General features: G+C 54.0%; 1 protein-coding gene across 5 annotated transcripts; it reads right to left on the bottom strand.

Annotated features, from left to right (window-relative positions):
* Positions 1–1,152: 1,152 nt before the first annotated feature.
* CAD (carbamoyl-phosphate synthetase 2, aspartate transcarbamylase, and dihydroorotase) lies at positions 1,153–26,323 on the bottom strand (the record flags this gene model as incomplete). 5 transcript variants are annotated; one of them, XM_080711596.1, is made up of 45 exons in its annotated part: positions 1,153–1,255; positions 1,363–1,457; positions 1,578–1,679; positions 1,768–1,923; positions 2,068–2,193; positions 2,538–2,750; positions 3,058–3,132; positions 3,221–3,390; positions 3,494–3,538; positions 3,804–3,854; positions 4,114–4,210; positions 4,755–4,856; positions 5,022–5,162; positions 5,248–5,438; positions 5,746–5,947; positions 6,122–6,253; positions 6,362–6,526; positions 6,628–6,794; positions 7,035–7,116; positions 7,355–7,594; positions 8,031–8,135; positions 8,253–8,435; positions 8,936–9,103; positions 9,370–9,588; positions 9,818–10,000; positions 10,088–10,312; positions 10,431–10,529; positions 10,831–11,077; positions 11,288–11,532; positions 12,109–12,221; positions 16,127–16,257; positions 16,649–16,773; positions 17,019–17,207; positions 17,349–17,570; positions 17,666–17,899; positions 18,020–18,151; positions 18,389–18,534; positions 18,827–18,939; positions 19,078–19,263; positions 19,466–19,637; positions 19,801–19,942; positions 20,107–20,249; positions 22,371–22,500; positions 25,875–26,014; positions 26,242–26,323. In XM_080711596.1, the coding sequence occupies 45 exons, from the start codon at positions 26,321–26,323 to the stop codon at positions 1,153–1,155; spliced, it is 6,729 nt and encodes a 2,242-aa protein (XP_080567722.1). The 5 variants fall into 5 exon arrangements, with proteins under 5 accessions (XP_080567722.1, XP_080567723.1, XP_080567724.1 ...); XM_080711597.1 differs by lacking the exon at positions 3,804–3,854; XM_080711598.1 differs by lacking the exon at positions 3,804–3,854 and having other exon boundaries at positions 2,721–2,750.
* Positions 26,324–26,402: the final 79 nt, after the last annotated feature.

Below are 26,402 nucleotides of genomic sequence, written 5' to 3'. Positions count from 1 at the left end.
GCAGGTTGAGAATTATCTTGTCTATCCTGTTTTCCCACTGAACATGGTGCCTGCAGTCAGACATGCCAACTTAGTTTGCTGGAACAAGAACTGAGATTCCTCTAATTCTAGTTCGTGGAAGGGAGCGGAGCAGCCCTCGCCTGCAGATACATTAACTGCTTCACCCTCACACCCTACCTGGGCCTGCAAGCCAGCTGCTCCTGAGTCTTCCTAGACACGACCCCTCTGCCCAGCATTAGGGAGAGGCTACCAGAGATGGTAGGAGTAATGGCAGCCAGCAAACTCTAGGGAGAGGTTTTTATTTTTTGTAGTACTAGGGATTAAACCCAGGGCCCTGAATATGCTAAGCATGTATATGCTCTACCTTTAAAATTCTGAGGCAGAGTCGGGGCTAGCTGCGCAGTCTGGCCTTGAACTTGCCACCCTCCTACCTCAGCCTCCCAAGGATCATAGATGTGTGCACCATACCTGGCTCAAGGTGAGGCTGGAGGATGTGAGGACTGCTTTAGCCATGAAGGGGAGAACTGACTAACCAGAAACGGGGGAAGAGCAAGGGCCTGGCAGCCAGGAGCTGTGCAGCGCAGGCCCGGTGCAGTCTTCCTTTCATCATGACCTGAACAATCTCCCAGTATCCAGGAAGAAGGTAAAGTTGTTTGTCAGGACTTGGTGTGCAACTTAATCGAGGGTGGGCTGGACGCCAGCCAGAGTCCCCAGGTGAGCCCTGGTATCAGTGAAACACAACTCGGGGAGCGTCACAAGAACAGCAGGTGCCGGCCTGGCGCTCCAGCTCCGCCATGGCTCTGAACACTGAGCCAGAGCCCGGCCCAGCGGGGCTCTCTTGTCCCACCATGCTGGTGTCCTCTGCTGAAGCCCTTGGTACTCAAGAGGAAGCAGGAACTGAGGCAGCTCAGCTGTTTATTAACCAGTAGAAAAGTAACTGTACAGGTCTGTGGTGCAGGAACAAAGGAGGGGTAGACAGGCCCAGAACGAGGCCGTGCCCCGGGCTAGCCTGAAACTTGGTCCCGATGCATGTGCGTATGCACACGTAAGCTATGTGGACGCCCCAGAGTGTCTCCTAAGTGTGCTGCCCCCGTGGGGGGCACTGGGATTCTTGCCCAGCAGCTGGGCCTGAGAGGCTGAGGCGGTCAGGCTCTAGAAACGGCCCAGCACGGTGGCTAGCAGAGCCATGCGGATGTACATGCCATTCTCAGCCTGGCGGAAGTAGGCTGCGCGGGGGTCCGAGTCCACCTCCACACTGCAAGGGAAGAACAAGAGCTGCCATGAGGCCCACGGGCAGCCTGTGCAGGACTAAGGCCCCCTCCCCACGGCCTGCCCGGGCCTCCGGCTCTGCGTCCGCTTCACCTTATCTCGTTGACACGGGGCATTGGGTGCATCACTACCATCTTTTTCTTGGCCCGGGTCATGATGTGGGGGGTGAGGATGAACTGGCCAAAGCACTGAAAGGCAGATGAGGCCTCTTTAGTGCCTGGGGGGTGGCTACAGAAGACACCACCTGGGCTCCCCAGGCCACCCCCCCCACACCCAGCGCTGGCTTCTTCCTTAAGCCCAGCACTCACGGCTTCGTACTCCTGGGCAGAGCCAAATCTTTCCTTCTGGATTCGAGTCATGTAGAGCACGTCAGTATCGGGCAGCGCCTCTTCAATGCTCTCAAACTCTTCCTGGAGGCAATGCACAGTGGAGAATGCACTGCTGGGCTCTGAGACCCAACCGCGCCCCTGTGGCCTTGCTGAGCTCCGAGGGTCTCACCTGTTTGGTGCCGCGGGAGGCCACAAAGGCCCACACGTTGGGTGGCATGCGCAGGCTGGGAGGTGCCACGTAGCGCAGGCTGACACGGTACTGGGTGAGCAGGCAGGCCAGGGAGTGCACCGTGCGCCCATGCTTCAGGTCACCCACCATGGTGATCTAGAGGACCAGAGGGAAGAGCTGTGCCACCACCCCGAAACCCTGGGGGCTCAGAACCAGGACCTAGGCCTCCTGGTTGCAGCTTGCCCTGGAAACCACCTCCTCCCCACTTCCCTCTCCTGCTCCAGCCCCGCTACTACTCACCGTCATGCCGTTCACGGTCCCCAGCTCCTCCCGGATGGTAAAGATGTCCAGCAGGGCCTGGGTGGGATGCTCTCCAACCCCATCTCCAGCGTTGATCACCGGCCTCCGGCAGTGCTTGGCAGCCAGCTGTGGAGATGGGAAGAAGGATGGAGAATCTTGCCTTGTGCGGTTCAGAGGCCCCTCCCTGCTGCAGCCTCACGCTTGTAATCCCAACATTTGGGAGGCTGAGACTGGAGGATCGCGGTTCGCGGACAGCCTTAGCTACTTAGTGAGGCCCTCTGTAACTCAGTGAGACCCTGTTTCAAAATAAGGAATAAAAAATTGGGCAGGGGGTGTAGCTCAGAGGTCGATTTCCTCTGGGTTCAATCCCCATTCCCGAAAAGAAAAAAAAAAAAAAGAAAACGTGGGCAGAAAGGACCTCATGTCCTGGCCTGATCAACTGTCTTCGTACACGGGCAGGCCAGCCTCACCTCCACCGCTCCAGGCTGGGGGTGCCGGAGCACGACGACGTCAGCATAGCAGCTCATGGTCTGCACTGAGTCGGCCAGGGACTCGCCCTTCTGAACGGAGGATGTGGCTTCGGAGAAGCTGAGCACGGCTCCCCCGAGCCGGGCCATGGCCGCTGCGAAGGAGCTGCTGGTCCGGGTGCTTACTTCATAGAACATAGAAGCCATGACCTTCCCCTAGGAAGAAGACAAGTAGGTGAACGTGTGCATCTTGGGGGCACGTGGCCAGTGCTCGCCTCCCCAGTTCATACCAGGGGTTGCCGAGAGGACCCTTTCCGCCCAAACCTCCCGTGATCTGTCAGAGCCTTGACAGTTCACACTTGATGTGGCCTTTGCCTCTTCCGCACAGACCAGGTGACCCGGGCACAGTCAGCTAAACACCGCAGAGAGGAAACTACAAAGTAGGCAGGTCCAGAGCAGGACCTTCCAGGACAGAGGCTGAGCTGCTGACAGCGTAGGCCGGGCACCCCGGCCCAAGGCTGACCTTGAGGATGTCAAGACTCCGCTCCTTCTGCACCATCATGCGCAGTGTGTGCGCCACATTGAACAGATGCGACATCTAGGGAAGACTCGGAGTCAGCGGCAAAGGCAGGGAGCCGTCCCAGAGGTTCTGCCCAGCTCCCAAGCCCGCCGGGCGCCCCAGGCACCTGATCCTTGGTGAACTGCTTGACAGACAGGATGTGTTGGCCCACTAGTGAGTGCAGCAGGGGTGAGGTCTGGGGGTGCAGCAGCACAGGCGTCCCCAGGTTCTGGGGTGACGCCTGTCTAGGTACTGGTGGTGGAGGGTAGCACATGCCATCAGGGGTTCCCATCAGCTCTGCAGTGAGGGACGGGCACAAGAGGCCGCTCAGTGGGTCCCCTTACCCAGCCCCCACTGCAGAGGTCGTGGGGCGAGCGCACGCCAGAGTGGAGCCTCTCACCTGGCTCGGCCACCTTCCGAGAGGACTTCTCTTTGGGTTCCTCGGCTGCAAAGGCAAGAGGCCAGATGTCACCTTGCAGCTGTGGCCTGGAGAAGCCCTGTCCCTCCAGGAGCTCTGGGTTAGGGCCTGTGTTAAACCACTGCACACCAGTCGCTACGGCAGGTTAGGGAGGGCGCGGCGGATCTGAGCAGACCTGGGTTCTCCGTGCGGCTGTGTGGGCGGCAGAGCCTGCCCAGAGCTTTCCCAGGCTGCACGGGAACCCCAGGCAGAGGGACGGCCAGGCTCACAGCAACTAGCAACCAGGATTTACCCCATGCTCTGCCGCCCCGTGGGCTCCCGGCTCCCAGGCGGAGGAATACAGCTGCCCACAACAAAGAAAAGGCCTGTGAGAGGCAGCCATGGAGGTCACCTCCTGTTGAGGTGACTTATTTAGGCAAATGAGAGCATAGCGGACCTGACTAGGATGAAGGGACGGGAGGACAGGGAAGATGGGAAGGGAGTGCTGAGATGAGGGCCCAGCCAGTTCCTGGGCACCCACGTCCCAGCCTGGCTGCTGGACATGGGCATCCCTACACAGCGCAGTCAGTACTATCCCCCTGCCACAGGAACCCTTCCCTTACCTGGCAGGCCTGGGTCGGAGGCACGGTGGATGCGAGGTGGCAGGTGGAAGCGGCCCTCAGGAAGCCCTGGGAGGCCTCGGCGCGGCCTTTCGGGTGTCTGGAGTGGTAACATGTGCCCCGTGAATGGTAATGGACTCAGCCTCAGCCCCGTCCTTCTGAGCTTCGTCAAGAGGCAGTAAAGTGGCCCCTTAGAGGCATGTGCTGACCCCAGACAGGGCCCAGCCAACTTCGCAGTGGGCTGTGGTTCTCACGGGCAGCCTCTTAAATGAATTGATCCCCCAACTTTTTTCTGGGGCATTGGGGATTGAACCAGGGGCATTCTACCTCTAAGCTATACCCTCAGCCCTATTTATTTTTATTCTGAGACAGAGCCTTGCTAGGTTGATGAGAGCCTCACTACTTTCCTAGAACCTGCGATCCTCCTGTCTCAGCCTCCCAAGTACTGGGATTATAGGCATCCCCCTCCCCCACTGCACTACCTGTCTTGCAGGGGATGAAGAGGTAGGTGGGGGGGGATTATGTCCAACACAGTGGCACCCACCCTCTGAACCACCAGTGACAATGTTCAGCTCGGTGCTGCCCTGGGGCCAGCCCTCAAACCCCCCCCCCCCCAATGCCTGGGCCAGAAGCAGCGCGGATACCGTGTTTATCTCACTGGCGGCAGGGGCTGAGGGCGCCGGCTGGGGAACTGCCCCCTGAGGCCACTTCCGCACGTCCTGTCCATAGCCGGGGGGAACCAACACCTGCAGACGAGTAGGGGCATGAGGATGGCGTGGAGAGCACAGGAGGGAGGCCCAAAAGGGCAGACACCAGCAGGTAGAGAATGTGGCGCCACGTACAAGGCAGCCAGAGGGGGAGCAGGGGAAACGGCGAGATCGCTGTGAAGGCCAGGCAGGGCTGGCACTTACCTGTCCGTCGATATAGGCAACCTCCCCTCGCAAGACCACACGGCGGACGGTACCCTTCACTTTCTGCCCCTCGAAGGGCGTCCAGCGGGCCTTGGAGAAGGGCATGTGGCTGGGGACTGTCCACTCGTGCTCCAGATCCACCTGCCCCGAGGGCCGAGGTTACACGGGGAAGGCCACACCGGGGCAGACCCCGGCGGGAGCCCCGCCGCCCAGGCCCGGGGCCCACCTCCACGTAGGTGTCCTCCTGCGGGGGCAGGTGGAAGATGCGCCGAGGATTGTGGTGCAGTCGCTGCAGCAGGTCATCCAGGCTGAGGCGGCCCTCGCTCACAGCCGTCAGCAGCAGCGGCAGCATGGTCTCCAGCCCTGGGAAGCCAGGCGGAGGCCGGGGCCCACTCTTCTCCTCCAAGGTGTGGGGCGCTGGGAAGCAGACGGCCATTACCCCACAGGGCAGGGCAGTTGCATCCCAGGGCTGTTCTCCAGCAGCCCCACGCTCCTCCAAGCCCGACGCTCCTTTTCCTGCCCCTGGGGCCCACCCTTTTGCCTGCGTAGTCCTTATGTACGATCTCACTCGAGGCACTGAATCAGAGGCTGGAGTCCCACACGCAAGAGGCCGTCCTATGGAGCCCAGACCCTGGTCTAGCTTCCACGTCCTTACTGCAGCTGTGCCGCAGCTCGAGTGGGTGCCAGCCCTACAGGGCGGAGCAGGTGCACGCTGGGCCCTCACCGTGGTCTGAGGCAAAGCAGTCGATGACAGCCATGTTCTCCCACAGGGCTTCCACATCCTGGCGGGAGCCGAGCTCGGGCCGGACCTCCCCCTTCCCGGGCCCCAGGCGCTCCAGGTCGTCCTGGCTCAGGAACAGGTGGTGGGGCGCCACCTCACAGGTCACTGGCAGCCCCTGCGCCTTTGCGGCTTTAACCAGCAGGATCTGGGGAGCGAGCAGGGAGATCCAGCGAGGGCCCTCCGCCCCGCCCACCTCCACCCCAGGCAGCATCCCTTCTCGGAGCACGCGGGCCAATGGTGCCGAAGGTGCTGGCTCAAGGCTCTCCGCTCGCCCTCTCCGGCCCCCAAGGACTACCCTGACCTTCTGGTGCACTCTCACCTCTTCCTTTCGTGCTACGTGACAGATGTGCACTGAGCGCTGGGTCAGCTGAGCCACCATGAGGACGGCGGCCACACTCTGCCGCTCTGCGTGGGCCACGATGGGGAGGTGGGATGGCCAGGTCTCGAAGTGCTGAGGGCAGAAAGGACTGGTGAGGGAGCGTGGGACCCTCCGGCTCCCTGTGCCCATCAGAGCCCACAGCCCTCTCTGCTGGAGCCCACAGAGGTGGGGCCTCCCTACCTCCATCCACTGGGCCACACTGTCCAGCCGCAGCTCGGAGAAGGTCTCGTTGAGGTAGAGCTTCAGCCCTGCCGCAGACCCAGCCACAGCGCCCAGAGTCCCCGCATTTTCAGACGAGGCCCCGAGGAACAGCGCATAGTCGCAGCGGGCACCAGCCTCTGCCAGCTGGAAAGGATACACAGGAGAGGCTCACTGGCACCCATGCCCACACAGGCCAGCCTGGGACCAGCAGCCTGGGCCTGCGTGGAGGAGGCGCAGCGGCTCACCTTCTGGGCCAGGGCCAGGGCCGGCGCATCAACGATGGGGGGCCGGGTGTTAGGCATGGCACACACCATGGTGACCCCCCCAGCCAGGGCGGCGGCTGTGCCGGAGGCAAAGTCCTCCTTGTGTGTCCCCCCTGGCTCCCGCAGGTGCACATGGACATCAATCAGTCCTGGAGGAAACAATTAGGCAAGTTTACCAGGAAATTCTGAAACAGGAAGACGAAGAGGTGAGCCGGGATAGCAGGAAAGCTAGCAGCAAGAACACGCTCCTCAGTCAAGAGCGCCGGGGCCGAGGAGCGAGAAGAGCCAGAGCCAGGCGGGTTCTGGGGCCTCGTCATCTTGCAGCCCAGGGCAGTGGGCCCCAGCCACCTTCCCACCGCAGGGCTCCAGTGTCCAAGAACCGCACTTACCAGGTAACCTCACAAGCTTCTGGGAGGTCATACAGTCGACGTGCACCTTCAGAGGAGGGGCTGGCCCGATCTGGCCCAGGGCCTGCAAGCGGGAAACATGGTCGGCACTGATTTAAAGGGAGTTGTAGGTAGGAACTGGGTTTTCCCATAACCCAGGCCCCTGCCTGCCTCTCCATACCCACTTTTCTCCCTATGCAGAGCCAGCTTTCTCAAGAGAACACAGGAGTGTTTCACAATGACATTTCCCAACCCCCTGATGTGCGCGTTACTCCGCTCCCCGCCCCTCCGCCACGCCCTTCCAGCTCCCAGGCCTCAGCTACCTCCACGAACAGCTTGGTGCACTTGATGTCAATGATGAGGGGCACAGAGAAGTCAGCAGCCAGGCGCCGGGTGCGGTAGCCCTTGGTAACAAAGGAAGAGAGACGCCGGCCTCCGGCCCCACGCATTGACAGGTTAATCACCAGCTCAAAGTGATTCTCAGCCAGCTGCTCCAAAATGCTCCGCTGCGGTGGACACTCCCCATCCACAGCCTCCTCAAAGTGCCAGTCCACAGCTGTAACCTGTCGGCCCAGAGCCAGGGTCAGGGCCACCTGAGCCAGGCGGGATCAGGAAGCTCAGCCTGAAGGAAGGGGAGCCAGCCCAGGAGCCCACAGGAGGAGCCTGAGGACGGACCCACAGGATACGGAACAGGCGCTGCCCATTTGCAGTTGGCCAGGGACATTTCTTGGTAAGGAAGGTACCTATACCATGTCGAGTTAGAGGTTACCAAGGACCACGGACAGTATTAGTTCACAGGTATGTACACAGAGACAGGTTTGGGAAGGCGAAATACCAGACTGTTAGCAGCGCAAGAGAGACTGCAGGGGATGTTTTCTCCTTACTTTCCTGTATATCCTACCCACTCTACGCAGAACATGTGTTATCAATACAACGTAACTGTCGGAGCAGAGAGGAGAGGCGGAAGCGGGCCGCAGTGGGTGGAGGCAGGAGCTGTACCTTGACGCCGTGCTCAGTGTAGAAGTCAGCTGTGCCCAGACTGGCGTAAAGGCTGTAGCCCAGGCTCTCCAGCAGCCGCACAGTGGGGAGCAGCTCACTTTTGTTCTGAAACCAAGCACAAGGATGAGGTTTTCTGTCTTCCGCTTTCAGGTCAGCCCTGGCCCAGGTGGCTGAGGCCATCTAGCCTCTCCCCTCCCCGGGCAGCCCTTGTGGTTCTGGTACCTTATAGCTGCCGATGGTCAGCAGGATGTTCTTTTTGGGGATCTTAAAGCCAGTGCTCAGCATGGCCTTGAGGTAGGCCTCGCAACGGCTCTCCCCAAAGCCTGCCACCTCCCCAGTACTGGTCATCTCCACACCCAACACCACGTCAGCACCCGCCAGGCGGGAGAAGGAGAATTGAGGCACCTGAGGGAGGACGGGGCCCAGGTGTCACTGCGGAGGCAGGGGCGTCCCCGCTCATCACACCTGCCGGCGGCGCCGGCCTCTGCTGCCCCCGCTGCAGTGCAGGACACGAACGCTTCCCAAACTGCTCTGCGCTGGCCGTCCCCTGGCCTGGGAACACTCCCCCAATAAGCTCAGCAAATAGAAAATCCTAACCACCCTTGAGACTCAGTTCCAATACTGCTCTTCCTCCCAGGCCCTCCCAATGAGCACTTTTGAAAGCACCATGTCCTGTCTCTAACCTCCATGTATATTTTGTTGCTATCTTGACTATACAGATCATACTGTTCCCCAACAAAGCTACCTTTTGGACCCCACTTCTCACCTTATTCCTACAGGGCCAGCTCCTAAGAGACAAAGACCATCTTTTTACCCCATGGTCTGGCAATGCCTTAAGTAAGTGCGGTTTATCTGCTGACTGAGCTCTTGTCTTGATCTAATCCCGAGGGCTTCATCCTCCTCACCTTTACGCCTACAACACCAGAGCCAGTCATGAGCCCCACAGGTTCCACCTTTTCCCCCATGATGATCCGCGTGGCCAAGGCAACTAGGTCGACACCGAGCGTCTTAGACACGAAGGGGAAAGAGCGAGAGACTCGCACGTTGCATTCGATAACTTTCAGCTGGTCGTCCTGGGCAGAAAAAGATTGGTCAGGCCCTGTGCAGGCTGGGCCTGCCCACTCGACTTCCCTGACCAAGGCTCTTCCCTTGCTCTCCCTCTGTGGGTAACAAGCCTGGATGACTGATGGCCACAACCGGATGACATGGTAGTCTTGGCTCCTCCCCCCCTCCCCCGCTCCTGTCTACCTGGATGAGGGCAGGAGACATCACTCTGACCTGGGCTGGCACAAACGTGGAGGAGCCGCCGGCTCTTCCATCCCTTCCCTTCACCTATTACCTTGGCAATGAGCTGCAGGTTGAAGGGTCCCGTGACCTGCAGCTCCTGGCCCACGGCATGCACGATGGCTTTGATCCGCTCCAGGGTTTTGGGGGTGATGTCCTGTGGGGGGGTCACCAGCGTGGCATCTCCCGAGTGCACACCTGCATTCTCCACGTGCTCAGAGATGGCGATGGCTGCCACCACTCCGTCACAGGCCACAGCATCCACATCAATCTCCTAGGGCGGGACACAGGACAGCGTGACGTGGGGCAAGGCCATGCTCCCTCCTCTAACAGCCCCAGCCCGCCCGCCCCTCCGGGCCTGCTGTGCCTAAGCTCTGCAGGACCAGCGAGGGGAGTCTCGGGGCTCAGAGCCTGCCCTCAGGGACTTCTTTATATATCTACTTTCCACTACTCTGTTGTTATTTTTACTTCTCTTTTCCCTCACAGGCTCCTGCGCATCTCACCTTGGCCTCCTGGATGAACTTGGAGATGACCACGGGGTGCTCCTTGGAGACCGCTGCCGCGCTGCTGAGGAAGCGCTCCAGGTCCCCATCGGTGTAGGCCACATTCATAGCGGCGCCGCTCAGCACGTAGGAGGGGCGCACTACGCAGGGGTAGCCCACAGACTGGCAGAACTGGCGAGCAGACTAAGGGAGGCAGGGAGCTTAGCAGGGCCGGCCACACCCACCTGCAAACACCACCCAGCCTCCAGGTCCCGGCGGGCCCCAGCCCACCTCGAGGTCACTGAGCTCCCTCCACTGAGGCTGGCTGATACCAATGGTGTCGAGAAGCCGGGAGAACTTGAATCGGTTCTCGGCCGAGTCGATGGCTTCAGGGGAGGTGCCCAGCACCCGGCACTGCTGCCTGTGCAAGGCCATGGCCATGTTGTTGGGCAGCTGCCCGCCCATGGACAGGATCACACCCTCAGGGCTCTCCAGCTCGTAGATGTCCATCACCACCTGGAGATAGGGGCACAGCAGTGGCAACGAAAGGGCCAGGGAGGGAGCTCCCGGCTCCACTCACGCCAAGGAAATCTTGGGTCAGCCAGCCAGGCACATGGCAGCCCTCATCTCTCACCTCAAAAGAAATCTCATCAAAGTAGAGCCGGTCACACATGTCGTAGTCGGTGCTGACTGTCTCTGGGTTGTAGTTCACCATGATGGTCTTATACCCCATCTGTGACAGGGAGGGAAGCGTACTTAGCAACGAGTGAGGAGGAAGAGCACAGAGAAACCCAGGCAAAGCCCCACCCCGGTGTGCCAGCCCGGCCAGCTTCCCAGGAGACGGCGGTGTGGCACACCTGCCTGGAGGGAAGCAGGCATGCGCTGGGGCACGAGATGGCCCCTCACCCCAAAACTAACGTGTATCATATGTGCATAGAGGGCAACAGTAAGACCCCAGATTAGGTCTGGGACAACAGGCAGTGGTCAGGGCTGAAGAGATAGCAGAGGAACTGCTGTGAGATGGACTCTCAGACCTTCCGGAGCTGCTGGATACAGCCTACGGCACACCAGTCAAACTCAACGCTGGAGCCGATACGGTAGACGCCAGAGCCAAGGACCAGGACGTGAGGCGTTCGGAAGGCGAGGTCGTGGGTATTCCCCCAGTACGTCAGGTACAGGTAATTTGTCTGGGCCGGCCACTCGGCTGCAACTGTGTCAATCTGCTTCACTGCAGGGCAGATCCCCAGTTCCTGACGCAGCTTCCTAACAGCCAGCTCGGTGCTGAAGGGGAAGAAGGGTCAGACACTCAGGCCCTGGGAGTGGGATGCTGACTGACAGGAAGGCGAGACCTTAGGGCAGGAAGCAGAGAGGAAAGCGGCCCAGGCTGAGGGCCAGAGGCCTCCGAAGCTCCCCACCACAGGCCCTTCCTGCTGCAAGCAAAGGCTCTCTGCCCACATTTCTCACCCCGAGGCCCTCACCGCCCTCTCTGACCTCAGAACTGCAAGTGCAATCTGCTTGTCTGAGAAGCCAAGGCACTTGGCCTGGTGTAGCAGGTCTGGGGACAAAGGCTGCCCGCGGTGCTGCTCCAGCAGCTGGGCATGGGCAATAATCCGCTTCATCCGGTGGAGGAACCAGCGGTCGATGCGTGTGAGCTCATACAGGCGCTCCACTGAGTAGCCAGCCCACAGAGCAGAGGCCACCACAAAGATCCGCTTATCTGTCGGCGTCTCCAGCTCCTGGTAGGGAGAGTGCAGAGAGATGGGCACAGGACCGTGCAGAGATAGGAGGGCAGAATGTTAAGCAGAAATATGCCCAATGAGCTGCGTATGATGGTGCGTGCCGGTAGTCCCAGCTATTCCACTCGAGCCCACAAGTTTAAGACCAGCTTGGGCAACAGTGAGATTCCGGCTCAAAACAAAAACCAAAAAAAAACCCACAAAAAACCAATTCTGAACCTAGTGAACTCGAGTGCCACCATGTTAAAGGGAGCTGTACACCATACTGCAGGATCTGTACCTGCAAAATCTCAGATGCAAATTTGGGCTCTGCCTCACTGGCCGTGTGGCTGGGAGTGATTTCTATAACCTAAGTCTCAGTTTCCTCATTTGTAAAAACAAGTCAAATAATATATCCTCATGTAATGATAAATGAGCCAACACCTCAACATTCTCAGGAAAGTGGAAACAGCTACGTCTGCTGATGACTGCTGCTGGTGTTACTGTCAATAAGGCCAAGGCCTGGGGCAGAGAGGGGCAGGGTCCAGATCAGCAGTGTTCCTGGGGAAGGTCCTGGTCAGTGGTGTTGCTGCTTACCATGTCGCTGACCGGCTTCACTGTGTGATCAAAGCCCACACAGTTCTCATCCACCATGCGCAGGGCCTTCTGGAAGGCTTCCTCAAATGAACGCCCAATGCCCATGACTTCACCTGGAGGACAGGAAGGGAGGACTGCCGGTCTGGCAGGGAGGACACTGCCCAGCCCACCCATGGTTGACAGTCAAAGCTCTGGGAGGTCCTCAAGGCAAGCCCACAGTGATGGGACTCATGGTGCTCCACTTCTACGAAATCTCAAGTTTTACCTTTTCTCCCTACCATTTTCTTTCTGTTGTTTGTTTGTTTGTTTGTTTTTGAGGTACTGGGGATGGAAACCCAGGGACATTCTACCTCCGAGCTACACCTCCAGCCCTATTTTTTATTCTTTATTTTGAAATGGTCTCACTGAGTTGCAAAGGCCTAAGTAGCTGAGGCTGTCCTTGAATCTGGATCCTCCCGTCTCCGCCTCCCGAATGCTGAGATGACAAGCGTGCACCACCACGCCCGGCTTCCCTTCAGGGGCAAGCACAGGCTTTGTGGTTATAAGCGACTACGCTGTAGTATGTCTAAAATGGGCATGTGGATACTGGAAGACGCTGCAGTTTATCACAGTGGCCCAAACCACTGACGACTGTCATCATTTGGCTTGCTTTATTCACACCATGATGACACCATCTGGCATGTCTCATCTTTTGGAATTTCAAAGTGTGGATAACAAGAAGACAATCCACTACTCTTTCATTTCTCCAAAGCAAAATACATTTTATTTATTTATTTTTTTGCGGTACTGAGGATTGAACCCTGGGGGCGTTCTACCTCTGAGCTACACCCGCAGCCTATTTTTTATTCTTTATTTTGAAACAGGGTCTCACTAAGCTGCAAAGGGCCTCACTGACTAGCTGAGGCTGGCTATGAACCTGTGATCCTCCTGTTTCAGCCTCCCAAGTACTGGGATTACAAGCGTGTGCCACATGCCCAGTTCCAAATACCTTTTAGAAAAGCATTTTTGAGTTTTTCCTTCTGATTTTTTTCCTGTGTATGTTTTATAAGTGATTACAGCATACACACACTTTCCATTCTGATTTTCCCCTCATATGCCCTTCCCTGCTGTGTGCGTGATCTTACAGGCACTAGTTTAATCCCCGTAAGATTGCTGTAATGTAACTGTTGACTTACTGAAGGACACTGGTTTTTAGGTGCTGACCTTTATAAGCGAGGCCGTGATGTTGTCCGCATTTTGGATTATCTCAGAGTAAATTTCCAGGAATGCAAGGGCAATAGGTAAGAGAAACCTATGGCCCTTGGGAAATACTAATTGCTTTACAGAATTTTCTATTTTGCAATACAAAGGATAAGTTTAACCAACCTTTTAAGAAGTGGGCATAATCATTTTAGATAATATTTTGCTAACAAGCAAAAAGAGTATCATTTTAACTGACCATTTACCATAGGGGTTTCAAGCATCTCTTACCAATTTTATCTTTCCACTTACAATCCTAACATTTTATTTTTCTTTTGAGTACTGGAGGTTGAACCCAGGGGTAGTATTCCACCTCTGAGCTAGACCCCTAGCCTTATTTTTTATTCATTATCTTGAAACAGGGTCTTTTACTCTATGTGACAAGATGGCAGATAACTATTTTTCTCTGGTTAAATAACTTTTTCTAATTTTTCAAGGACTCATGTATCTAACTTGTATAATACTTTTATACAAAGTTACTGAGCCAGGCTTGGTGTCCTACACGCTTGTAATCCCAGCATTTGGGAAGCTGAGACAGGAGGATCTTGGTTTGCAGACAGCCTCAACTACTTAGTGAGGCCCTTTGCAAATCAGTGAGACCCTGTTTCAAAATAAAGAATAAAAAATAGGGCTGGGGGTGTAGCTCGGAGGTAGAATGCCCCTCGGTTCCATCCCCAGTACCGAAAAAAAAAAAAAAAAAGTTCCAAGAACATTTGAATAGATTTAAAACATTCAAATATTTCAGCTAGGAATCAATCTTGGATTGTCCCATTTTCAACTCACTTCTATCCATAATTTAATAATGGCTTCATTCCCATGTTTATTATGATTTTCATATAACAGAAATTGAAGTCCAGAAGGAAAAACTTGGCAGTCTTATAGACTTTCTAAAAATTTTGAAATATCAGCCTTACTTGTTTAAAGGCCACTATGCTCTAAGTAGGAATCTGGGGCACAATGAAATGCTCTTACCACTAAGCTGGGGCACCTGGTCTATGACACATACACTCCTGTCTTGGTTAAAGTCTTTTAGAGACACTCTAAGACAACTAAAGAGACACCAGGAAGAAGTAATATTAACTCAACTTCAACATGTTCTACCACGGTGTGGCGTACAACTGTTATACCTATTCGTACACACTAATAAAGAGCCATTATAAACAGAGCTCTGCCAGGCGTGGTGGCACCACTTGTAATCCCAGCACTTGGGAGGCTGAGACAGGAGGATTGCACAGGTTCGAAGCCAGCCTCAGCTACTTAATGAGGGTCTCAGCAACTTAGTGACACCCTGTTTCCAAATAAAGTATAAAATAGGTCTGAGAGTATAGCCCGGAGGTAGAAAAGCCCGTGTTCCACCCCTAGTACCACAAAAATGTAAATAAGTAAATAAAAATCTCTGATGTCCTGCTCTGATATTAACACTGTTAAAAACATTTCATTTTAGCAACCAGAGGAAGAAAGAAATTAAGAATGGCATAGATGCCACTGTGTTCACTCAGATTTAGAAGGGTTCACAGGAAAACAGTAGTAACTATCACTGAGCTGCGTGTGGTGGCACACACCCATAATCCCAGTACTTGAGAGGCCGAGAGACAGAAGGATCACAGGTTCAAGATCAGCCACAGCAATTTAGTGAGACTGGTTCAACATTAAAAATTAAATAAAGAGCCAGGCGTGGTGGTGCACGCTTGTAATCCCAGCATTTGGGAGGCTGAAATGGGAGGATCTGGGTTTGCAGCCATCCTCATCTATCTAGTGAGGCCCTTTGCAACTCAGTGAGACTGTGTTTCAAAATAATAAATAAAAAAATAGGGCTGGGGGTGTAGCTTGGAGGTAGAATGCACCTGGTTCCATCCTCAGTACCCCCCCAAAAAAAATTAAGCCAGGCATGGTGCATGCTTATAATCCCAGCACTTGGGAGGCTCTCAGCAATTTAGTAAGACCCTGTTTCCAAATAAAATATAAAATAGGTCTGGGAGTATCACCCAGCAGTAGAAATCCCCTGGGTTCCACTCCTAGTACCACAAATAAATAAATAAATAAATAAATCAGACAAACAAATAAATAAACAAAGAGTGGTGTGGTGGCTCAGGCTTATAATCCCAGCATTAGGGAGGCTGAGACCAAAGGATAGTAGTTCTCGGACAGCCTCAGCTACTACTTAGTGAGACCCTCTACAACTGAGACCCTGTTTCAAAAAATAAAAAGACTAAAAAAATAGGGCTGGGGGGGGTAGCTAGGAGGTACCATGCCCCTGGGTTCTATCCCCAGTACTACAAAAACAAAACAAAACAACCCCCACAAAACAACCAAAAACAAACAGTGAATAAAATGTCATGGGGGTGAAATTCTGTGGGTGGGTTCATGTCTGGTCTCCCAGGAGACAGGCGACATGGTGAACGAACGGCCGGGGAGGGCAGGACCCAGGCCTAACATTCAGCTCGTGGCTCTGCCCATGACTCCTTCGCGTGGCCTCAGCCAAGTCACTCTCTGAGCGCACCTCAGTTTACTCCTTTGATGAGTAAGAGACAAGATCGTCTAGTCTAGTCTGGTGTTGTTCCAGCATCTGCATGCTAACACAGATTTCCAGATGGCTTCACCCCTCTCCTGATGAGGACAACCATGCAGGTGTGAGGTGACCCTGTTAACGCTCAGAAACCATGTTTCTGAGCTGCTGCTGACAACGGAGCCAGGTAACTTTCAGGCCAGGCTAGGCACGCTGACACTGTAGCTGGTGTCCTGGCATGACCCCACGGGGTGTCCTGGGCACAGCGCTCACCCACGCTCTTCATGCAGCTCCCGATCTTCGTGCTGACTCGCAGGAACTTGCTGAGGTCCCAGCGAGGAACCTTCACCACACAGTAGTCCAGGCTGGGTTCAAAGGCTGCTGTTCCCCCTGTAACAGAGTTCCTGGGGACCAGGAGATGAGGGTGCCAGAAAGACAGAGAGGAGCATACAGGGTGAGCTTCCAGAAAGCTCTCCCTATCCCCACAAATCCAGTCCCAGCAAACATCCTTTTTTTTGGGTATGTGGTACTGGGGACTGAACCCGGGGCGTTGTACCTCTGAGCTATCTACCTCCCCAGCCCTATTTTACTTTTATTTTAGAGCAAGGTCTTGTGCTAAGACCATGCACTGCTGGCCTCAAACCTGCAGTCCTCCGACCTCAGCCTCCCAATTATTGGGATTATGGGCGTGCGACTGTGCCTGGCTACCAATGTCTTTTTCCTAACTGCTGCCCCATGGATATTGTCTTCAGTTCCCCTCCCTCCTTTAACTCTAGGATGCCTCCCACCTCGTACCTGAGCTCAGGCAGGGGGATGCCCAAAGCTAGCTTGGCTGCCACATAAGCCAGTGGATAGCCTGTGGCCTTACTGGCCAGGGCGGAGCTGCGGGAGAGCCTGGCATTCACTTCAATGATGTAATACTGCAAAGAGGGAGAATAGAGGCAAAGTCACCGGGTACCTGGAGGGGAAGCCCTGCCTGAGAGGACAGCAACAGGCCCTTCCCACAGGAATGGAGAAAGGGCTCTCCCCAAGGCCCAACCCTATAGAGATGATACTGGCTTCTGCGCAGAAAGTGCAGGGCCAAAGACCTCTTAACCACGAGGCCCAAGGACTACAGAAGGAAGAGAAGGCCACAGCAGCATCAGCTCCAGGGCCTCAGCCTCACCTGCTCAGACTCCGGGTTCAAGGCATACTGTACATTGCACTCCCCGACGATCCCCAGGTGCTGGGTCACCTTGATAGCTGTCCGTCGCAGGAGCTGGTACTCTCTGTCGTTCAGAGTTTGGCTTGGAGCAACCACTATGGACTCACCAGTGTGGATGCCCAGTGGGTCTAAGTTCTCCATGTTACATATCTGTGAATGGGGGCGCCACAGAGGTCACTGCCCAGGGGGACCAGGAGAGAGGTGGCTGCAGCCCCACAGCCTGTGGCCTCTGAGCTCTCAGCCCTGGCCTCTGCCTTTCCAGGAGCTCAGGCTGACCCGCGTGACACTCACCGTCATACAGTTGCCGTAGGCGTCTCTCACCACTTCATACTCAATCTCTTTCCATCCTTTCAGGGATTTGTCTACCAGCACCTGGCTGGTGTGGGCGAAAGCAGGGGCCACCAGAGCAGACAGTTCCTCCTTGGTGGAGGCAAAGCCGGAGCCGAGCCCCCCCAGGGCAAAGGCCGCTCGCACCAGCACAGGGTAGCCCAGCCGCTCGGCAGCTGCCTGGGCCTGTGATGCGCGGGAGAGACGAACCAGCGTTATCGTAGCCTGCTTCCCAAGAAAGCGAGCAACATCCCCCGCTTCTACCCCACCACCCCTCAAACCTGCTCAAGGGAATTTGCCGCCTCGCTGGGGGCCACGTGCTCTCCGATCTCTGCCATCCTGGCAGCGAAGGCGCGCCGATCTTCAGTCAGCTCGATGGTCTCCACGGGCGTGCCCAGGACCCGGACCCCATACCGGGCCAGCACCCCGGCCTTCGTCAGCTCCACACCACAGTTCAGGGCTGTCTGACCCCCAAAAGTCAGCAATATGCCATCTGGGCGTTCATTACGGATCACCTGGGGCAGGAGAGGTGAAACATGGGCATTTAGACCTTCGGGGTACGGAGTGGATCAAACAGCTTAGAAAGCCAGCGTGACTGCCGATGCCCCCCACGGCCCAGGCCTCCGCAGTCGTACCTGCGTGACATAGTGAGGAGTGATGGGAAGGAAGTAGACCTTGTCGGCCAGCCCCTGAGAGGTCTGCACTGTGGCGATGTTGGGGTTGATCAGCAGCGTCTGGATATTCTCCTCCTTCAGGGCCTTAATTGCCTAAGAGGACAAGAATGGCCTATTGGCTGCAGAAACAAGACTGCAAAGTCTGTGGCCAGGATTTCTCCTCCTCTTCCTGCGCTCTCAGTCCCTAATAACTGGCTTCTCTTCATCACCGCCTCTCTCTGTCTGTGCATCCCAGCCCTCCTCCGTACAGCTGACGTTCATGCTTCAGCTCTCCTCCCTAGGCCTAGCCCCCTGTCAGGTCCACACCCAGAGGGCTGAGATGACTCTTACCTGAGAGCCCGAGTAGTCAAACTCTCCAGCCTGGCCGATGGAGAGGCCCCCTGAGCCTAGGATCAGGACCTTTCGCGGTGGTGGAAGCCCAGAGCCAGGGGTGGGCAGCTCAGGGGGACAGAGGCGCTCAGCCAGTCGCTCTCGGACTGTGGAAGCAAATAAAACATGGAGTGCCAGAGCTGAGTGGGACCCCAGGGACCACCGGGACCAGTCCCCTTGCTTTCAGGGCCGTCCAGAGCAAATCATGCCTCTCACGAGTTGCAGAGGCAGAACCACTAGAATCCAGGACCCAGGGCTGGAGCTCCTGTCACAGACACACCAGCCCACTGCTCCCTGCAAACTCCAAACACAGGCATTTGCAGGGTGTGTTGATCTTATGCCCCCGAGGAACCAGCCCCGAGAGGTCCACAACCCAGTTCTATACAGGCAGGGGCTTACCTGTCTGGCCTCCAGGGTTCCCAACTGCAGTTTCCCTTACAGTTTCCAGGAAGATATCAAAAAGCAGCTCCAGATCCGAAGGGCCAGCTTGGTGCTCTGGATGAAACTGGACACTGCGGGAGAGAGTGTTGATAAAGAAACCCATCCTTGTCGCCTGGCAGAGGACTAGGGTTCACTGCTGTGCTCTTCTTTCCCTCCCCAGGGGTCTGAAGTCACAGACCCCAGTCACCTGGCTGAACCGCCCGGCTCACCTGAAGAACGGCAGTCTGTCGTGTACAATGCCTTCGTTGGAACCATCGTTGGCGTTGGTGAAGAGTGGAAACCAGCCTGCTGGCAGGGAGTCCGCTTCCACAGCAAACCCGTGGTTCTGGGATGTCAGGAAGCAGCGCCCAGAGCCCACCAGCAAGCAGGGCTGGTTATGGCCTCGGTTCCCATACCTGGAAGCACACAGAGTCATGGGCCCCTCTCACCCTTCTTTTTCCTGCTGTGCCAGACCGAGCTCTCCTGGATCTCACTTCCCGTGCTAACTCTGCCCCTGTTTCCACACTAACAATCCCCCAACACTCTTCCAATTCCCAAGGCACCCCACTCCACCCTCACATCCAAGGGTGGTTCCCTTTCTTTCCCCACGAGTCACACCTCATCTTGTAAGTCTTGGCCCCAACTGCTAAAGCCAATAGCTGGTGTCCCAGGCAGATCCCAAAGACAGGTCGGGGATTAGGCTCAGATAAGACGCGGCTCAGTGTAACCACTACACTGGGATAGGAGGCAGGATCGCCAGGGCCATTACTTAGGAAAAGACCATCATACTCTGCAGTGGGCAGAAACAGTGACATCAAACACGGGATTCCAACATACTGGTAAACTTAATACCTTCTTCATTGCAATTCACAATGACTTCTACAGCTGGACGGAGGGCAGATCTTCCGCCCAAGCTGTTGCTCTGGGGCCAGGGACAGGCCCCAGCTACTCACCCTGGCTGTCTAATGCATGGTCCCAGGGAACCACCGTGACCTCAGCCCCACGCCGGCAGAGACATCGGATCTGGTTATACTTCAGGCCACAGTCCAAAACAAGGATCCGAGGGGCACCCCCTGCATTGAATACCCGTGGAGCCTGAGGAATAGGGCAATAGTTGGCAGCTGTGATCAGCAGGATCAGATATGCCCACACTGGCCCCTACCCTCAAGGCCCTGATTTCTCCTCACCGGTTTACCCTAGTTGCGGGCAAAAAACCAACACAATGTTGCTTACACAACTCTCCTGCTCTCCCTCTGTACCTTAATAGAGACTTCTGGCACCAGGGGCCGGGAATTAGGGTCTATGAATGACACGGCTGAAGGCTCTGTTCCATTCTGAACCAGCTTCCCCAGCAGAGATCCTTGTTCTCGCAACTTCTTGGTCAACTCCCGAGTGTCCACTCCTGTCAAAGCAGCAGAGCCTCAGAGATTGCACTGGCCAAGCCCTGTCACCCATGAGGTTAGACTTTCATTCCAGAGCCCTGAGGTGCACGCAAACATTCTAGGGACATCAAAATCCTGGCCATGCTGGGCGTGGGGGCACACGCTTGTAATCCCAGCATTTGGGAGGCTGAGACTGGAGGTTCGCCGTTTGTGGACAGCTTCATCTACTTAGTGAGGCCCTGTTTCAAAATAAAGAATAAAGCCGGGTGTGGTGGGTGCATGCTTGTAATCCCTGGGCTTGGGAGGCTGAGACAGGAGGATTGCATGGGTTCGAAGCCAGCCTCAGCTACTTAGTGAGGCTCTCAGCAACTTAGTGAGACCCTGTTTCCAAATAAAAATATAAAAAAGGTCTGGGAGTATAGCCCGGAGGTATAAAGCCTCTGGGTTCCACCCCCAGTACCACCAAAAAAAAAAAAAAAAAAAAGAATAAAAAATAAGCAGGGGATGTAGCTTGGAGGTCAAATGCCCTTGGGTTCCATCCGCAGAACCCCCCCCCAAAAAAAAAAAAAAAAAATCCTGGGCCATCCAGATCAAAGGACACTACACTACTGTGAAGCATGCATGTCAAAAATACCCAGTAAAGCCGGGCATGGTGGCGCACCAGTTCACGGACAGCCTCAGCTACTTAGTGAGGCCCTCTGCAACTCAGTGAGACCCGGTTTCAAAATAAAGAATAAAAAATAGGGCAGGGGGTGTAGCTCAGAGGTCAAATGCCCCTGGGTTCCATCCCCAGACCCGAAAAAAAAAAAAAAAAAAAAAAACAAACAAAAACAACCCAGTAAACGGAATCATAACTCTAGATCAACCCAATTATAGAAAATAATTCCAAACTAGGCGTGGTGGCGCACACTTGTAATCCCAGCATTTGGGAGGCTGAGACAGGATGATTGCGTCATGGACAGCCTCAGCTACTTAAGTGAGGCCCTCCGTAACTTAGTGAGACCTACATCAAAATAAAGAATAAAAAGTAGGGCAGAGGGTGTAGCTTGCAGGTCAAATGCCCTGGGTTCTGTCCCCATACCTGCAAAAAAAAAAAAAAAAAAAAAAAAAAATCCAAGAGGGAAAAGAACATGATAAAGATACCAAAGGAATGTGGTCAACAAAATGGACCACAAAATACTCCTAAGAAAAAATGACCTGTTTTCATCAAACGTTACAAGGTTCATGGATGACTTTTAAGGCATATGAGAGCCGGGTGTGGGGGTGCATGCCTGTAATCCCAGGACTTGGCAGGATTATAGGCATGCACTTGGACTATAATCCCTGGCCGAGGCAGGAGGATTGAGGGTTCGAGGGCAGCCTCAGCAGCACGGCAAGACTTTCAGCAATCTAGTGAGGCCGTTTCCAAACAAAAAATAAAAAGGCTGAGGGTGTAGCTCAGAGGTAGAATGCCCCTGAGTTCAATCCTTATAGTACCACACACACAATAAAATAAGACATTACAACCAAATGTCGCATATCAATCTAAGAGTCAGATTCAAATAAACCAGAGAAAAATTTCAAATTTCTATATGCCTACATAGAGAAATAAAGAAATTAATTTTTTTTTTTTTTTTGCGGGTCTGGGGATGGAACCCAGGGGCATTCAACCTCCGAGCTAAACCCCTGCCCTATTTTTTATTCTTTATCTTGAAACCGGGTCTCACTACGTTGCAGAGGGCCTCACTAAGTACCTGAGGCTGTCTGCGAACCGCGATCCTGCGGTCTCGGCCTCCCGAATGGTGGGATTACAAGCGTGCGCCACCACTCCCGGCTAGAAATTATTTTTTAAGATGTACAATAGTGGTATTCACTTTTTTAGATATTCAACTGGTGTGGATGAAATGATCCGTCCGAGCTTTGCTTTAAAATAATCTAGGATTGGTAGCGGTGGTGATGAAGCAAGCTTAGTCCCAAGCTGATGATTATATGTTAAATTTCCATCCGAGCGACCGCTCAGGTTCCTCCCCGAGCCTCGGGCCCCATCTCAACTTCTCCCATCTCCTATCACAACCTTGGACTCAGGTTCCAACACACTTCAGAAAGCTGTGAGCCCTTCCATGCAGGCACACTGCTCTGCCCGATGCCCGCACCCAGAATACCTTGCAGGCCAGGGATGCCGTGCTGCTGCAGCCACTCGTGCAGGGTGCTGGCCGCACTCCAGTGGCTGGGTGTGGGGCAGCACTCTCCCACCACCACTCCTGCCACGTGGATCTCAGAGGATTCAAACCACTACAAAAGGAAAGAGGCAGCGGTTAAGAAACCAGGGCAGGAGATACTGCCCTCCACTATCAAGCCACCAAGGCCCAACCCTGCCATACCGATGACCTGTGATTCCTTCAATCTACCAAGCACTTCATGCTTTTGCAGAGGGTCCCTTTACCAGCTTAGCTGGCCTATAAGAAACACTGACTATCCACCTGATAACTGCAAATGACAATCTACTTTCCCTTTATCCCAAACAGAACACAAATCCCCTCTTCTGTGTTCGCAACCCCACTCACCACTCAGCTTGTGCCGCCTTTATTTCCATCTCTTTCTTGCTATTTACATTGTACTACAAATATGTGTTTGTGTGTCGCAGAACCAAAATTCTCAAGAGCAAAGTAACACACGGTGTCAGTTGACGTTTACTAAATGCTCTCTAGGTGGGGGAACTGTGATAGATGATTGGGAAAAGCCCTGAGCAAAAAAAGATGAGCGATGAAGTCCCTGTCTTCAAGATGTTAATTTCTGACTTAGGGCCAGAAACATGTAATAAATGTTAATTATATAAAGTGAAACAAAACAGTATTAACAGTGCATAATTAATTACTTTTTTAAAAAGTAAAGTTTCAGTCCGGGTGTGGCAGCTCACACTTGGGAGAAAACTACCAGTACTTGGGAGGCTGAGACAGGAGAATCATAGGTTCGCAGCCAGCCTCAGCTACTTAGTGAGGCCCTCCACAACTTAGTGAGACCCTGTTTCAAAAATAAAGACTAAAAGATAGGACTGGGAGCGTAGCTCGGGGGTAGAATGACCCTGGATTCAATTCCCAGTACAAGGAAAAAAAAAAAAAAAAAAGCTGGGCATGGTGGTACATGCTTGTAATCCCAGTACTTGGGAGGCTGAGACAGGAAGATGGTGCAAGTTGGAAGCCAGCCTCAGCTACTTGTGAGGCCCTCTGCAACTTAGTGAGACCGTTTCCAAATAAAATATAAAATAGGACTGGAAGTACAGCCCGAAAGTAGAAAGCCTCTGTTTCCATCCCAGTACCACAACAAAACAAAACAAAACAAAATAAAACATTGCATTCAAAGCTGGGGTATGGTGGCACATGCTTGTAATCCCAGCATTTAAGAGGTGGAGACCAGAGGATCGCAGTTCGTGGACAGGCTCAGCTACTTAGCAAGGCCCTTTTCAACTCAGTGAGACCCTGTTTCAAAATGAAGAATAAAAAATAGGACTGAGGGTATAGCTGGGAGATAGAATGTCCCTGGGTTTCATCCTTAGTACTGGGGAAAAAAAAAGGGGGGGTTGGGGCTGTAGCTTGGAGGTAGAATGCCCCTGGGTTCTGTTCCCAGATCAGAAAAACAAAAAAATAAAACAACAAAAAAAACCCCATTGCATTCAGCGAGCATGGTGGTACACGCTTGTAATCCCAGTATTTAGGAAGCTAAAACAGGAGGATTATGCAGGTTCGAGCCAGCCTCAGCTACTTAGTGAGGCTCTCAGCAACTTAATGAGACCCTGTTTCCAAATAAAGAAAAAAAAAAAATTGGTCTGGGAGTGTAGCCTGGAGGTAGAAAGCCCCTGGGTTCCATCCCAGTACCACAAAAAAGAAAGAAAACACTGCATTCTAGTTTATAATGCAGTATCTTGTAAATCTGGCTAACATATGTCAGCCATCAACTGTGTCAGCTCTAGGAACACTGACAAAATTGAGTTATAACTGCAAAATTAGCTAGGCGTTGTGGTGACAGCTTATAATTCCAGCATTGGGGAGGCTAAGACTGGAGGATTGAGGTTCACGACATTCTACCTCTGGGCTACACTCCCAGACCTATTTTATATTTGATTTGGAAACAGAGTCTCACTAAATTGTTGAGAGCCTCACTAAGTAGCTGAGGCTGGCTTTGAACCTGTACGATCTTCCTGTCTCGGCTTCCCAAGTACTGGGATTACAAGCATGTGCCACCATGCTTGGCTGAATGCAGGTTTTTTTGTTTTGTTTTGTTTTTGTTTTTGGTGGTACTGGGGTTTCTGGAAGCCCTTCTACCTCCGGGCTACACTCCCAGACATATTTTATATTCTTATTTGGAAACAGGGTCTCTTAAGCCAGTGAGGCTGGCTCTGAACCAGCGATCCTCCTGTCTCCGCCTCCCAAGCATGGGGATTACAAGCGTGCACCACCACGCCCTGCTTGAATGCAGTGTTTTTAGAAGCTTATAGTGGCTGGGCATAGTGGCACGTGCTTGTAATCCCAGTATTTGGAGACCAAGACAGGAGGATCAAATGTCCAAGACCAGCCTCGGCAATTTAAAGAGACTCTTTGCAACCTAACAAGACTCTGTTTCAAAACAAAAAATAAACAAGGGCTGGGGGTATAGCTTGGATGTAGAATGCCTCTGAATTGAATTCCTAGTACTATCCTAGTACCACCACCATTAGGAAAAAAAATAAGGTCCATACTGGGCATGGTGGCACATGCCTATAACCCCAGTACTTGGGAGACTGAGACAGGAGGACTGCAGGTTTGAGACCAGCCTTAGAAACTTAGTAAGACTCTTAACAATCTAGTGAGATCCTTTGAAAACAAAAACTCCAAAAGGGCTGGGGGTATAGCTTGGAGGCAGACTATCCCTGGCTTCAATCCCTAGTGCCAAAAGGAAAAAAAAAAAAAAAAAATTAAAGGTTCAGCAAGCCTAGAATCAGGATTATGGTGATTTCCACTATTACTTAACTGCTTTGTGTTGACTTTTTTATTTGAACTTTCAGAAGGCAACTTAGTTTCCAATTTCCAGAGGAGAAGGAGTAGGGGAAACCATACTTTAGGAGGAAAGTTTTATAAACTAGACACGAAAACACTTGAAAAATAGAAAATGAGAAAGGCAATGTATGGAGTCTGGAAGGTGATGATCAATGTCACTGGTGTTACCAGGAAGGCTGTGACCCTAGTTTCCAGTCTATTTCCCACGTTTGTGAAAGGCTACAGCAAGGCTCCCCTCACGTGACTCTGCTGCTAAAAAACCTTCACAGGTCCCCTAGGAAATTGAGCCGACTCTGGTCAGGCTTCAAGGCCGCTGTAACCTATCTGCAGGGTTTTTCCTCATTACTTCTGCATTCCTAGCAATTTGGACGACTGTTCCCTCAACCCCTTTGCCACTCTCCTGGATCCATGCCTTCGTTATAGGCACAATATTCTCAAGGGGTACTCCTCTGAGGCCCCAGCTCCCTGCGCCTCTCAAGGTGCTTAACAACCCCTGGCTACAGTGTCTTCATACTTAGAGCTTCAGCGCGTTTCTCTGTTCTCCGCAGGATGCCTAGTAGGGTGTCAATGTCACTTCACCAATGCTTAACAATCACTGATTTGAACAGGAATGTGGAGAGCACTGGGCGTGGCTACCTTGCTGAGGCCGAACTCATCCTCTTCGTCTGGGGGGATGCCATAGTTTCCGATCAGAGGATATGTCAGCACTAGGATCTGTGCTTTGTACGAAGGATCAGTGAGGGCCTCGGGGTAGCCGACCATGCCGGTTTGAAACACTGCAGAAAGAGATAGGGCTGGGCTCGGGCAAGGACACCTTTCCCAACACTGCCCCGCGCCGAGCATACCCCAGGGGAGGCTGCCTTGGTGCGGAGGGATGACAGAGGCTGGGGCCCTGGGCACCGACTGGGGCAGGAAAAAGGGGCGCGGCGGGTCTGTGCAGGGAGGGTTGGGGGATGGGGCGTCAGAGTGGGGTGAAGTCGGCAGCCCGCCAGGGCTTGCTTACCCACTTCCCCGGCAGTCGACACAGCGGCCCCGAAGGGCCGGCCCCGCAGCACCGACCCGTCCTCTAACACCAGGGCCGCCATGGGAACCAAGCTGAGACCCGGCGAGCACGGAGACGCGGGAGGCGCTGCTCGCCCTCCTGGAACCACGCGAGGGCGACGC

The sequence above is a fragment of the Muscardinus avellanarius genome (assembly GCF_963383645.1).
Source record: "Muscardinus avellanarius genome assembly, chromosome: 15".
In the NCBI taxonomy this organism is placed as follows: domain Eukaryota; kingdom Metazoa; phylum Chordata; class Mammalia; order Rodentia; family Gliridae; genus Muscardinus; species Muscardinus avellanarius.
Note: the sequence above shows the minus strand (reverse complement) of the source record. Positions and strands in the feature narration are given on the sequence as shown.